This window comes from Mustela nigripes, chromosome 2 (genome assembly GCF_022355385.1).
Source record: "Mustela nigripes isolate SB6536 chromosome 2, MUSNIG.SB6536, whole genome shotgun sequence".
Taxonomy (NCBI): domain Eukaryota; kingdom Metazoa; phylum Chordata; class Mammalia; order Carnivora; family Mustelidae; genus Mustela; species Mustela nigripes.
Window position 1 is genome coordinate 205,598,308 of NC_081558.1, and position 14,703 is coordinate 205,613,010.

The 14,703-nt window shown below is 36.7% G+C and overlaps 2 protein-coding genes across 2 annotated transcripts; one reads left to right on the forward strand and one right to left on the reverse strand.

Moving 5' to 3' along the window:
* Positions 1 to 3,950: 3,950 nt before the first annotated feature.
* On the reverse strand, positions 3,951 to 8,708 carry LOC132010646 (keratin-associated protein 6-1-like). Its single transcript, XM_059388389.1, has 2 exons — positions 8,653 to 8,708; positions 3,951 to 4,239 (listed from the first exon to the last, which is right to left on the reverse strand). Exons 1-2 carry the CDS (start codon positions 8,706 to 8,708, stop codon positions 3,951 to 3,953), a joined length of 345 nt encoding a protein of 114 aa, XP_059244372.1.
* A 934-nt stretch (positions 8,709 to 9,642) lies between these two features.
* Positions 9,643 to 9,789, forward strand: LOC132010309 (keratin-associated protein 20-2-like). The gene has a single exon (XM_059388207.1). It carries the CDS (start codon positions 9,643 to 9,645, stop codon positions 9,787 to 9,789), a length of 147 nt encoding a protein of 48 aa, XP_059244190.1.
* The last annotated feature ends 4,914 nt before the right edge of the window (positions 9,790 to 14,703 follow it).

Sequence of the window (14,703 nt, forward strand, 5' to 3'; positions counted from 1 at the left end):
CCTTCACCTGGGGTGGTTTGGGGTCTCATTTGTCTGAGTAAAGGAGAAACCCTGAAAGAAGAGTTTAGTGAAAAATGTTTAAGACAAATGTTAGTGAGTACAAGAAGGTGGGCAATAAAGGCCAGGTCTTAGGGCCTCTAGCTGGTGACACACAGACATCATAAACAAAAAAAAAAAAAAAAAAAAAAAAAAAGAGAAATTCTTGAAAGCAGCTAGAGATAAATAATACGTTAAATATAGGAAATGATGGATTTTTTGGTCAGAAACAGAGTCCAAAAGACAATGGAAAATATTCCTAATGTGCTGATAGAAAAGAATCCCACAGTCTATTCTTAACAGTATGCTTTAGGAGTGAAAGTGAACTAAGCACTTTCTCTGTTAAAGGAAAACTAAGAGAATTTGTGTCCAGGAGATTTTTTCTAAAAGCTATGTTAAAAGAAATTTTTCACTCTAAAGGAAAATAATAATAGTTGGAACTTCAGAAATAAAGGAAAAGCAATAGAAATCTTTATACATTTGGGTAAATAGATTATTAGATTATTCTTTCCCTCTTAAATTCTTCAAAATATATGCAACTATTAAAAGCAAGTGTTAAAATATTGAATGAGGGGGTTTCAAGGTATGTATACATTATACACACACACACACAATAAATGTATTATAAGTAGGCAATGGTAAAGAGATATTTAGGCTTGTAAGGCTTATGCCTTTTACTTAAAGTAGCAAAATATGAGCTCTGAGAACACTGTGAAATGTTAGTTGTGTATACTTCAATCCCAAGATTAACCACTAAAAAATATAGAGATATAACAAAAGTCACTAGATAAATTAAAAATCTAATTTTAAAAGACACTCAAATAATACAAAGTAGACAGTGAAATGGAACTGAGAAATGAAGAACAAAAACAAATAATAAAATGTTAGAATTAATTCCAACCATATCAATAATTAAATAGTATGTGACTATTCAAATAATCAATGAAAAAAGAGATTATCAAATTTGCTAAAATTAGACCCATCTATATATTGTTTATAAGAGAATAATATCAAATATAAGTGTGTATGTGTTTGTGTCTATGAGAAAAACTAAAGGGATACTAGAAATATTTTGAATTGAATGAAAATTAAAAGAGAAGTTGCCAAAATTTGTGAGATGTAAATCAAACAGTGCTTGAAGGGAAATTGAATAGGTAGTGTCAGAAAGTTCTCAAATCAGTATTCCTAGATTTCTACAAAATAATTAACAGAGAAGTACAAAAAGAGGAAAGGGAAAATAATACAGCTAATAGCTAGAATCAATATAATTTAAAACAGAGGGTAGAGGGGGAAAAAGTGAAGCCAAAAACTGATTCTATGAAAATTTCAATTAAATCGATAAATCTGTAAGAAGACTCACAAAGAAACAAAAGAAGACACATTTACCAACAGTAATTATAAAATAGGGACATCACTACAGACCTTATAGTCAATAAGGGAACATAGGGAACAATATGTTCATAAATTTGACCACTGAGATGAAATAGACCTGTTCCTTAAAGGGCAGGACATTGCCAGAAACTTGATCAAAAGGAAATATATCATCTGAATAGCCACATAACTCATTGGAAAATACATTTTGTGATTAAAATCTTTCCAAAAAAAAAAAAAGAAAGAAAGCTCCAAGTTCATATAATTTCACTGATTAATTCCACCAAACATGAAAGGAAGAAGTAATACTAGTTATATGGAATCTCTCCAGAAAAGAGAGTAAGAAAAAGAGGAGGGAATGTATCTCCATCTATTTTATGAAATCAACATTACCCTTATCCCAGATCTAGGAATTTGGATGTCAGAAGCGTTCCCACCATTCTCTAACTGATAAGCAGGACTCACAGTACCTAGATTGTATAAACAATGTATTTTTAGCCAGACACATGTTTCCATTCTGGAAGAATGAGGTTTTGCTGGTGCCTTTTTTCACCTGTCCCCAGTTAAAATTTTGGGCATTGAGTCTCTAATCGGTTTCCTTGAGCAGAAATATCACCCATAGAAAACATTATTTCTGTTGCTGGGGGAAGAGAGAGCTCTGTGTAGCCCCTCCTGGAGGGAGAGAACATCACATCTTCACATGGATACCTCCAGAATCTGTCTGTTTCTTTTTCCCTTATCTAGCTATATATCATTACTACCTTGCTAAAATAAATCTTAGCCAAAAGCATAAGTATATGCTGAGTCCCTAATGGGGACTTCTAGCAAATTTCCAAAACTGTGAACAGTCTCCAACACAATATGGCCTTTTGGAAAAGGCAAAAGTATAGGTTGATTGAAGAATCAGTTATTTATAAGTTTTAGGAGTAAGAGGAAGTCTTGATTGGGAAGGGATTTGGGAAAAGCATGGGGAATTTCCATAGTGTTTCCCACCAACTATGTAAGAGTGTTCCCCTTTCTTCACATCCTCATCAATATCTGTTATTTCCTGTGTTGTTAATTTTAGCCATTCTGACAGGTGTGAGGTGATACCTCCTTGTAGTTTTTATTTGTATTTCCCTGATGTGAGCAAGTTGAGCATCTTTTCTTGCCATTTGGAATGGTATGGAGGGAGTTGGGTGTATTATGCTAAGCAAAATAAGTCAGTCAGAGAAAGACAAAACCTTATAATGTCACTCATACGTGGAATTCAAGAAATGAAACAGATGAACGGTGGGGAGGGAAAGTGAGAGGCAAACCGTAAAACATACTCTTGACTACAGAGAATAAACTGAGTGTTGCTAGATGGGTTAAATGTGTGAGGGCTATTAAAGAGGGCATTTTCGGTGATGAGCACTGGGTGTTATATGTAAGTGATGAATCACAAAATTCTACTCCTGAAACTAATATTATACTATTTGTTAGCTAACTGGAATTTAAATCAAAACTTGAAACTACAAAAAAAAAAAAAAAAAAGCACGAGGGGTTTTGTGGGGAGAATGATGGCACTGTTTTGCATTTTGATTTTGATGGTTGTACCACAACACTATGCATTTTTCAAAGTCACAGAGTTATAACCAAGGGAGTGAATTTTTCTGTCTGTAATTTTAAAAATTTAAAAATAAAACATTAAAAAAAAAAGATTCGGGGAGGCATGGAACTTTGCAGATGGTGGTTTGTGAAGGCAAAAGATATGCAGAATATTTACCATGACCTAAGCAACAATAAACTAATTGACAAATGCTGTACCATTTAGTCTAAAAACTCCCATCAACAGAGACATAATAGAACTGTTAGGGCAACTGAAGTAGAAACAGCAAAAGAATATATGTCAAAAACAGATAATCGCAACCTTTCTTGGTATCAAGCAAATACAACTTTTTTTTTTTTTAATAAAATAAAATAAATTCTGGGAAGCCTGGGTGGCTCAGTTGGTTAAGACTCCAGTTGTTTATTTCAACTCATGTCATGATCTCAGGGTCCTGGAATAGAGCTGGGAATCTATTCCCTAGTATATATAGTCTAATCTGGGCTTAGCAGGAAATCTACTTGAGGATTCCTTCTCCTTCTGTTCCTCCCCCCAACTATTTTGCTTATAAGCACACACTCTTTCTCTCTCTCTCAAATAAATAAATCTTTAAAATAAGTAAATAAAATAAACTCTATTACTTGTAATAAATAGAAAGGAAACCAAGATTTTTATTTCAGGATAGCCAAATTTATTAAGGAACACTGGGAAACAGAATGATGCATGAAAATTATCAAGGCAGGATCAGTGACTGGTAAAAGTAGGTAAGTGAGTTCACAGGATGAATATCACATTCTGTCTTTTCATGAAGCAAAGGTTGGGAATAAATAATTATGGGTTTTAGATCCAGACAGGGACCACCCCATTCCACAAATCAGAATTATCTCAACCTCGTGTGGGAACACAGGGCGTGGGATTCAGGGCAGGTAAATCATGATGTTACATGTGTGGGAGAGAAAAGTCTCCCAGGGCAACCTCAATAGTAGCAGCCAAAGCCAGAGCGGTAGCCAGAGCCACAGCCATAGCCATAGCCACAGCCACAGAGGGAGCGGGACCCATAGCCGTAGCCACAGCCGTAGCCACAGCCAGAGCTACAGCCATAGCCACAGCCAAGTCTGCGGAAGCCACAGCCATAGCTGGAGCCATAGCCACAGCCCAGGCCTCCGTAGCCACAGCCTCCGTAGCCACAGCCTCCATAGCCACAGCGTCCATAGCCACAGCCTCCGTAGTAGCTGCCACACATGGTGTTGGTTGTTGAGGTTGTCCTTGAGTAGAGGAGGAGAGAAGTGTCACTTCAGTGTGGACAGTTCCCCTGCAGAGACCTTTTATATACCCTCGATGTGGGTGGGATCCACCACAGGAGTCATGCCACTGGCTAATCTTATGACTAATCTAATTAGTTTGTTGTTTCTTAACCATAAGATAAAGCCTCAGAGGAATTAAAGAAATTTGTTTTATTTGGTGACTCGGGACTCCCCCAAAACAATTCAGTGTCAGTAATGACAGGAGACAGTCATACACCCAAATCCCTGCATTACACCAAATCTCATTTTAATCTCAATAAACATGCATCATTTCAAGAAATGGCATTTGCAGCAGGCCAATTTTGACTTGCTCTTGGCACAAAATGAAACCTATAGTCTTCTCCATGTCTTTCCAAAAACCAATAGCGCACATTTTTGACCAATGAGTCTTGCCTCTACTTTGTTTCAAAACACTTTTTCCTCTTCAGTGTTTCAGCTGTCTCCCCACCTTCAAAAGGATGCGTCACAGAAAATCACAAAGTCAATTCATCTCTGTAATACAATTCAGAAAGAGCCAACTTATTCACATGTCTTGAAGAACTACCCTGAACCAACTGCATTTCTGGTTTTTTACCTATACAAATTGTTGTGTTTTTTTTTTGTTTTTAAATTTTTTATGCCTAATTCTTCTTCAGAACACTAAAAATAGTTTATCCTATGGATTGCAATTTCTGATCAGACCCTACCACCAGAGAGAGTGATAATAATGGATCCAATTTTATTGATATGTCTATCAATTGCCATTTTCAATTGATACCATTTTTAACTTTGAAAATTTAATAATTTTCCCGGTTACATGCTTATGGGCTTTACTGTATCTGAAATGTCAGTGCTTCCCAATTTTTTTTTTTTTTTGTAATGGCTCACTGGTCAAGAGCGATATCTGTTCACATTTGGGGATATATAATTATCAGCTGATACTCTGACTGATTTTTTTTTTAACTTCAAGATAGTTATTTTTCCCATGATAAGAAGAAAAGTTCATTTATAAAGGCATACAATGTTAAATAAGTAGTCTATTTTTAATCAGGCACAAAGAATTCTCCTAAATAATCATTGATTTTTTTTTTTTTTTTTTTGCTTCATTCTTTTCACTGGATGGTAATCCAGGCTACTAGGGGGTACAGAAAAGCCAAGAGAATCTTGTTATCGTCTGAAAACAGATAGATTTTATGTCTTTGGGAAGAGTCAGGAAGAAGGTATGATTATGCTTATAAATCCATAATCAATGACCAAGGTGGTTACAATACAATGATGTTCTGTGTTTTAAGACTTTTAGCAAATATCTCTTCATTAACCTTAAAGTACAAGCAAAGAGTGTTAAGGTTGGGTTATCCAATAGTGAAGAGAGTTCAAGACTGGAAACCATTTAAACTTCAGTTTACCTTCCCATGGAATTCAGTACCCAAGGTCTTTGTAATTCATTCTGTTCATCTGCTTTGATAAGTAATTCAAATTAGTCAAATGAAAATAGCCTCTAAATAGAACAGAGCAACGTTTTTATATGAATAATCGGGTTAAACACAATCACTTATCCATTTATAATGCATTTTAATGTATTTTCTTTTTATTTTTATTGATAAGTATATTTCCACAAACAAGAGACATTATAATGGTTGCAGATCATTTCAGTCCCTCATTCACTGAGATAATAACTATTAGAAAATCTCAACTACATCAGATACTTGTTCCAAATTATCATACTTTAGATTTTGTCAATCACTTATCATTCAACTGAGAATAATTTTTTAATGAACACTAGTTGAAATAATGTGATTATCATTTTTTTTTAGACTTAAGTCTTATACATTGAATAAATTCATGGACAAGAAAGGTGTATGACTGAAATCTATTAATTAACAAAATAATTATTTAGCAAGTTTTGCAAATAGTTAAGATGATTATGGAAGGTCCCATCTATCCCATAACTATCAACATCTGGAACCAGAATCGTACATTTATTACAACTGACGGACCTACACTGACATATTATTATCACCCTAAGTCCATAGTTTAAATTAGGGTTCACTCTTGTTATTATACATTCTGTGGTGTTTGACAAATGTGTAATGACATGTAGCCACCATTGTGGTATCATATAGAATAGCCTCATGGCCCTAAAAATCTTCTGTACTCTGCCTATGTATATACCATAGCATTCTTTTTTTCTTTTTCTTTTTTTAAGTATTGCTCCCCTAATTCTCTGAAATATGATTAATAATGCTAACTATCTCTCATGGAAAACAAAGCAAACATTAAACAAATATTTCCCCAAGATAATTCCCTCGAGTTTCCCAAGGTAACTACTTAATTCACTATTCCTCTTCATAGAAATTTCAAAAATGTATTTATAAGATTACTGCTTCCATTGTCTCATGTTCTGTTCCCTCAAACATTTAGACTGTTGACCCACCACTCCACTAAGGTGCACCTTTCATGTCTTGACAAATCCAAATATGGTTTGTTTCTTTGTATTCATTTCATCAGAGCCCTGAAAATTCAGGTCAGTTGAATTCTTCTTTCTTGACAGATTCTCTCTCACTGAATGCAATACACTGTACTTGCTTACTTTGCCTCCAACTTCATCTTTCCAGGAATTTTTATATTATCTTCTCCATAATTTGATTCCAATCTCACAGCATTGTGTTTGACCTTCCTATGTTCTTTATCTTCACCCCTTTACAGATGTCTAGTCAACTGTCTACCTGATAATTCAATTGTTATCTTAAATAGTCATCAGAAATGTAATATTACCCACAAACAGTCCATGACCGTCTCATAACACCAAATGTATTCTCTTCCAATATCTCAATCTCATGGCTCAAGAAAAATTAAATTACACCCTTTCCCTAGAGCATGACTGCATAAGCTTCCCATTACATTTAGAACATCCAGGAATAAACTATCCTCTTTGACATCATCTCCTACCATTTTCTTTCTCATTTTCCATATTCCAAACACAGTGACTCTTCAGCATCTCAGACCAAGTTATATCTCTCCTTAAGACCTTTGCCACTGTACAGCTGACCCCTTTATCTGGAAATTACAGCAGTGGGAATGGTTGAATCCTTCTCTTTATTCAGGTTTCAGTGAAAGTGCCATCTCCTCAAATTCTTTTCTGACCACTCAAATTAAAAATAACTCCCCCGGGGGCACCTTGGTAGTAAGTTGGTTAAGCGTCTGTCTTCAGCTCGGGTCATGATCTCAGGGTCCTGGGATCCCCCACTCACATGCTTTTTCAGGTCCCTCCTCCCACATGCTTTTTCTCTTTCTCTCTTTCTCTCTCTCTCTTGCATATAAATAAATAAATAAATAAATAAATAAATAAATCTTTTTAAAAACAAAGTAATTAAAAATAAATAAACAAAATTTACTCCCCCAAGTAACAAATAAGCTAATTCAACTCTTTGACATTTATTGTTTTTCAAGTATTATCAGAATTTAATATATTTATTTCAGAATTTAATTGCTATTGTGTGTCTGTCACACACAAAAAAATAATAAGTGAAAAAAATTTTAAAGATATCAACAAAGTAGAATAGCTTTCTAAACTAAGATTTCTGGTAGAATACATATTTCCTCTCAATGTCAAAGGCCCATGTAGATAAATGGCACAAACTCACCATAAAAAAAGAAGGCAACTCTGCCATTTGCAGAAACATAGATCAGCCTGGAGGGCATTATGCTAAGTGAGATAAGCCAGACAGAGAAAAATAAATACTGTAGGGTATCACTCATGTGTGGAAGCTAAAACAAAAACAAAAGGCAATTTCATAGAAACAGACAATAGAATGGCATTGGCTAGGGGCTGCAAAAAGAGGGAAATGGGGTGATTTTCAAGGTTACAAGTTTTATTTATAAGTTCTGAGGAACTATTGTACAACATGGAGACTATAGTTAATAACAGTTGTATGCTTTAAAGTTGTGGAGAGAAGATCTTATACACTCTTACTGTTTTTGAAAACTAATCTCTGTGTTCCAGAGCTGAAATATAACATGAAGACAGAGTTTAGGGATTAAGAGGAACAACAGGGACACCTGGGTGTCTCCATTGGTTAAGCATCTGCCTTTGGCTTAGGTCCTGATTTCAGGGTCCTGAGATGAAACCCCGCCTTGAGCCCCCTGCTCAGCCGGGAATCTGCTCTTCCATCTCCCTCTGCTCGCCCCACTCCTGCCCCATCCATGCTCTCTCTCTCAAGTAAATAAAGAAAATCTTTAAAAAATAAGAAGAACAATAGTTTTATTACTTTGCCAGGCAAAAGAGGCTGTAGCAGACTAATGCCTTCAAAACTGCAGACCCACTGGGGTCTGAGGGGTTTTGTAGGAAAACACAGGACCTGGGTGGTGTCCATAGGAATCTGGTAGGTACCGTACCAGCTGTGCACATCATGACTTCGAGGTGGTTTCCTGACTCCACTGGTGCTGGCCATCTTAGTCACCTTACTAAGTATACATCAGGGTCACTGAAATGTCAGTATCAACAGGAAGTTTCTGGAACAAAGGAGTCTCAGAAAAACAAATGAAAGGGGGGGGGGCTTCAAGAATAAGAAAAATAAAAATTTGTTCAGCTTAAAATCAAGCTTTGCTTAAACTACTAGTGTGTCCATTCATCTTTATGTTCCCATAGCAGTGTCATTACCACACACACTTAAAAAGAGTTAACGATGTTAGAGGATGGACGTTCTACTAGCTATCTTGATCTTCATAATCATTCCACAATGAGTATGTGCATCAAATCATCATGCTGTACACTTTAAATGTATATCATCATATTTTTCCATTAATATTCAATAAATTTTTTTTTAAAAAAAGGAATTTCCTATCATATCTTTAAGAAAACAAATCAGTGATTGCCAGAGGGGAAGTGGAGGAAACAAGTGATGGAAATTAAGGAGCACAGTTGTGATGAGCACCTGGTGATGTATGCAAGAGTCGAATCGCCATATTGTATACCTAAAACTCATACTACCCTGTATGTTAAGTAACTGGAATTTAAATAAAAATTTCAAAAAATTCAAATCAAATCAACAACAATCATAATAAAAATAACAAATAGAGGTGAGGTTTGCATTGCTCATAAGCTCTCATGGAAGCTGGGCTCTTAAGTAACCAAACACTGTAATTAGGAAATGGGATTTGTTTTAGTGCCCCACGACACTACAGCAACAGAATCCTGAATACATTGGTTATAAAGAACTCTTCAGATTGTTTTTAAAAAATGTCCCTCTGTTTGGAAATGAGTCAATCCTGCTGGTGGTCGTCCCACATACCACTCAGGTTGTATAAAAGGCCCTGTGCAGATTATGAAATTCAAACTCAAGGAACTGATTCTGCTCCTCAACTGAAGCTTGCACTCCTGACACCATGTGCTACGATGGCAACTATTATGGTGGCCTGGGCTACAGCTACAGTGGTCTGGGTCGCGGCTATGGCTGCGGCTGGGGTGGCTATGGTTATGCCTGCTACCATCCACGCTGCTTCGGAAGATACTGGTATTCTGGCTTCTACTGAGCTGTTCTAGTGTGCTGATCCCTGGGATAGTTCCTGTTGTTATTTATATAAAGATTCTCTATTAGTACTATTTTCTATTCTAACACTAATATCTAAAACCCTAGACCACCCATGATAAAAGAGTCACCAACTCATGAATTACCTAGAATATCCAATGATTCCACGGGGTAAAAATATGCATTCCTTTTTGTATGTGTGCACAAATACAATCTTGGGAAAATTCTGATTTTATTAATTATTTGTTTATTTTTCATTAAATTTAAGTTCATTTGCAAGTGTATAGTATTTTTTTTACATATATTCATTTACCTTCATCACTTCTGAGTATAAGTATGTGTGAGTGCATTTGTGTGTGTGTGTCTGCATAGCTGCTCTTTTTCTATCTGCTGAAGTCTGCTCTAAAGACATGAACTCATTGGCACTTGAAAGGACAAAGGCATCGTTCTGAGAACTTGAACAGCTTGCAAGAGGAAAGCATGAGCATGACTGAAATGGATGCAGAGCGTTTACTGATGAGGCACCAACAAGTATCTTCTAGAGTTTACTCTTTGTCCCATTCAGGTGCAGGCACAACTCATGTTATGTTCAATCTCTTCTGTCACCACTTCTTAAAGACAATAGCTGGTCCTGAATTCTCAAAAACAAAACCAAATTAAATAGCAGAAAAGATTAGTTGGACAAGCTAATGTATCTTTTCAGCTACAAATTGGTTTCTAAGCAGTAATTGACATTGATCATCTCTGTCCTGTGTTACCCATTCTACATTGCCCTCATAGTTTGTTGCCTCTGCTGCTGGTCTAGGTAGCTAAAACTGTATCCCTGAGAAGTCTGAGCCTTCCTCTCAGTTCTTGTGCCTTTATACAACAGTCCTTTGGGAACAGAAGCAACCCCAACAAATCCTATGAATTTCTGACATTTCTCTTCAGACTCCCACTATACAGCAGAACTATATCTCTTCACAGTAATCAATACTGTAATTAATTTCTCTGCTGATCTACCATTCTGTGGAGCTCACTTTTATCAGGTAGGCAAAAACGCTATAGTGATTTATTAACTGGGTCCCAGGGAGCGATGGTGAGAGAGAAGTTTTCTTCAACAGGTTTGTTTATTTGTTTTGTTTTGTTTTTCCTCAGATCTCTATATTCCACATATGAGGGACAGGGTGACATTGGTAGAAACAATACCAGATCTCACAGAGTATAATCCTTTGCTCCTTCATTAGCTGCATTTTAAGAAGCCATTTGAGGGAAATTGGAGGGGGAGATGAACCATGAGAGACTATGGACTCTGAAAAACAACCTGAGGGTTTTGAAGGGGCAGGAGGTGGGAGGTTGGGGGATCCAGGTGGTGGGTGTTATGGAGGGCACACATTGCATGAAGCACTGGCTGTGGTGCAAAAACAATGAATTCTGTTACGCTGAAAAGAAATTTTTAAAAAAATACAGTTACCCATTTAAAAAAAAAGAAGAAGAAGCCATTTCAACTGGTTGCTGTGATGTGTGTTAAGATGAACAGATCTCACACATGAAAAAGTGCTCCGTATCACTTGGCATCAGAGAAATACAAATCAAAACCACAATGAGATATCACCTCACACCAGTCAGAATGGCTAAAATTAACAAGTCAGGAAATGACAGATGCTGGCGAGGATGCGGAGAAAGGGGAACCCTCCTACACTGTTGGTGGGAATGCAAGCTGGTGCAACCATTCTGGAAAACAACATGGAGGTTCCTCAAAATGTTGAAAATAGAACTGCCCTATGACCCAGAAATTGCACTACTGGGTATTTACCCTAAAGATACAAACGTAGTGATCCAAAGGGGCACGTGCACCCGAATGTTTATAGCAGCAATGTCCACAATAGCCAAACTATGGAAAGAACCTAGATGTCCATCAAGATGAATGGATCAAGAAGATGTGGTAAATATACACAATGGAATACTATGCAACCATCAAAAGAAATGAAATCTTGTCATTTGCGACGACGTGGATGGAACTAGAGCATATCATGCTTAGCAAAATAAGCCAAGTGGAAAGACAATTATCATATGATCTCCCTGATATGAGGAAGTGGTGATGCAACATGGGAGCTTAAGGGGGTAGGAGAAGAATAAATGAAACAAGATGGGATTGGGAGGGAGACAAACCATAAGTGACTCTTAATCTCACAAAACAAACTGAGGTTTGATGGGGGCAGGGGGATTGGGAGAAAGGGAGTGGGATTATGGACATTGGGGAGGGTATGTGCTATGGTGAGTGCTGTGAAGTGTGTAAACCTGGCGATTCACAGACCTGTACCCCCTGGGGATAAAAACATATGTTTATAAAAAATAAAAAATTTAAAATTAAAAAAAAAAACTTCACATTTTTTTATATTTATAAATGATGTTTTTTAAAAGCTGTCTTAAATGTCCATTATGCAAAATAAAATGTAAAAAGCAAAAAAAAAAAAAAAGAACATATCTCCTAACCATGAGTGCATTATTTCATTTTCTTCTCAGAACAAGATTATTTCATCTTCTTCTCAGTCCATAGCAATGTTATGTGGGACCCTGTGATGATAAATAAGCCACCACATATCTCAGAGACTGGTGATAGTCATGACCCTGTGGACAGTAAAGGCAAACCCATACCTGAATATCTATCATTCCTATTAAATAGCAACTTCCATCTATATAGAAGGAGTCTGATAAAATCAATTTGCCATCAAGACCTGGTTGGAATCCTCTAAGTGTGGTGCTCCATTAAGGGCTCAGTGAAATACTCTGGGGCTTGCCGATTAGATATTCCAACTCCAATTCATTTTGTAAAAGGAAACTCATCTGGCAATATAGTAATTCTATTTTTGAGCCCCCTTGAACATGTGCTGGTACTGTAGATAACAGAAGCTGTTAGACATTTCCTAGCTGAGTCACTGTCCTCCTGGTTGTTTAGTACAATCTTCTCTGATGTACTTGCCCTGTGGGGAAACTGACATCAGACTCAAATATCTACATGATTGTACCCACTCTGATATGTCCATCTAGACAATTCTTTGTTTAATCCTAGTCTTTTTGACCCCTGACAAACTAGCCAAACTATTAATAACTTTACAGATGTCTTTGTATCTTTTTACTTCAGACCACATCTCCCTCCACATAAAATTAGTGATTGTATACTGCATGAAAGTTCTGCCTACTGGGAATATTTCCCCCCCTACTATTCTTTCTCAGAGCAATTCTTAGAGCAACAAAAGTTTACATTCAGGCGAATTCCAACATATTGAGAAGACCCATCCATGAACCATGCCTGGTATATTCTTGCTCTGCCCTTTAGTCATTGGAACAGCCCGATTGGGATATAACAGTGAGCTTACCAAAAGGCTTTAGGGCTAGAGGTAGGCTTTGGGCTAGATAAATTTTTAGAGAGGTAACAAATTCAAATCATTCATGACCTTTGCACCTGCTCCAACTGACTCTGAATCTATATTGTTACTTAACATTAGATTCCTGCTGCTAAGTCTACCAGAATTTACAGTGTGGTGGATCTAAGAGTAACCAGTCATGAAGGTCAGCACGATCGTCATTTGATGTTACATAGTGACAGATGTTCAGTCTCTGCTTGGGTCCATTAGTATGCCAGGAGCTTCTTTTTGAGCTGTGAATATATTCTGCCACAATATGGCTTTGCTCCAGAAACCTAGCAATCTGTGCTGCAACTTGCACATGAAGGTTTGCCAAAAACTGAATTCTGTAAGAGGAACAACAATGAGTCAAATGTGTATATGATGGGTATCACAATTCCTACATCCTTTAAGTCTTTAGGGGTGGCAATAATCTGCTATTCTATGCTGTGATGGTTCATTTTATGTGTTAACTTGACTGGGCTAATGGATGCCCAGATAGCTAGTAAAACATTATTTCTGGATGTGTCTGTGAGAATGTTTCTGGATGAACTGAGCATTTGAGTTCATAAACTAAATAGAGAAGGTCACCCTCACCAATCTGAATGGGCACCTTTCAATCTGTTGAGGACATAAATAGAACCAAAAAAGAGCAGAAAAGGGGCAATTTTTTTTTCTTCCTGAATCAGTACACCCCTCTTCTGACCCCAGACATTGGTGCTACTGGTTCTCAAGGCCTCCAGACTCAGACTGAATTATACCACTGGCTTTCTTGGTTCTCCAGCTTGTAGATAGAAGACTGTAGGACATTTCAACATCCATAATTGTGTGAGACAATTCCTATAATAAGTGCTCCTTTCTCTATTTCTAAATATTTCTTCAAGGTCTTCCATTTGAACATTTCTACTTTTTTTTTTTTACTGGTGAGGGAACCTTGTAAAGATTTAATTAGCTTCTATGTATACCTATACTATTCATGACCACAAGACTGCAGAAATTACTACACACTGGGTTTATGGGACCATTAATCCCATTTTGAGACATATTTGGGCCAAAACTCTGACTGTCATTTAGTCTTTGTGGACCTTTGACCTAATAAGAGGTAATTCCTGTATTCAGGGTCTCTATACAAACATGAGCTCAGATCCTATGACAATAGCACTCTAAAAATTTAGATATTCTCTTTTCCTAGTATTTAGCTACTCTGATAAATTATTAAAGTCCCTCAAAAAGATATTGGAATGATATTCCTTTAGAAAGAAATTAGTTGGATAGGTAGATGATAGATGGATCAATGGACAGATAGATAGATATGTCCTGTAACACTGTAGCACATTTTCTCAGTGGAGCCCAAATTAAGGAGGGAGAACTGTAGGTGATGGAAGGAATCATCATATATTTAGAACAGTGGCAAATATATAACATATAAGGAGGGGAAGGCATAGAATTTCTGATAATTATTTCCAAACTTCACTCTTAAAACCTGCAATGCCTTTACTCAAGAAGTGGCACAGTGATGTATTCCTAGAACA

What these genes read in the sequence shown, in the direction of transcription:
- LOC132010309 (XM_059388207.1), top strand. Translation starts at nt 9,643, where the DNA reads ATGTGCTACGATGGCAACTATTATGGTGGCCTGGGCTACAGCTACAGT.
- LOC132010646 (XM_059388389.1), bottom strand. Translation starts at nt 8,708, where the DNA reads ATGGCCAGCACCAGTGGAGTCAGGAAACCACCTCGAAGTCATGATGTG. An exon ending in AGTCATGATGTGCACAGCTG is followed by an intron (nt 4,240 to 8,652) that starts GTACGGTACCTA and finishes CCTCTACTCAAG; the next exon opens with GACAACCTCAACAACCAACA.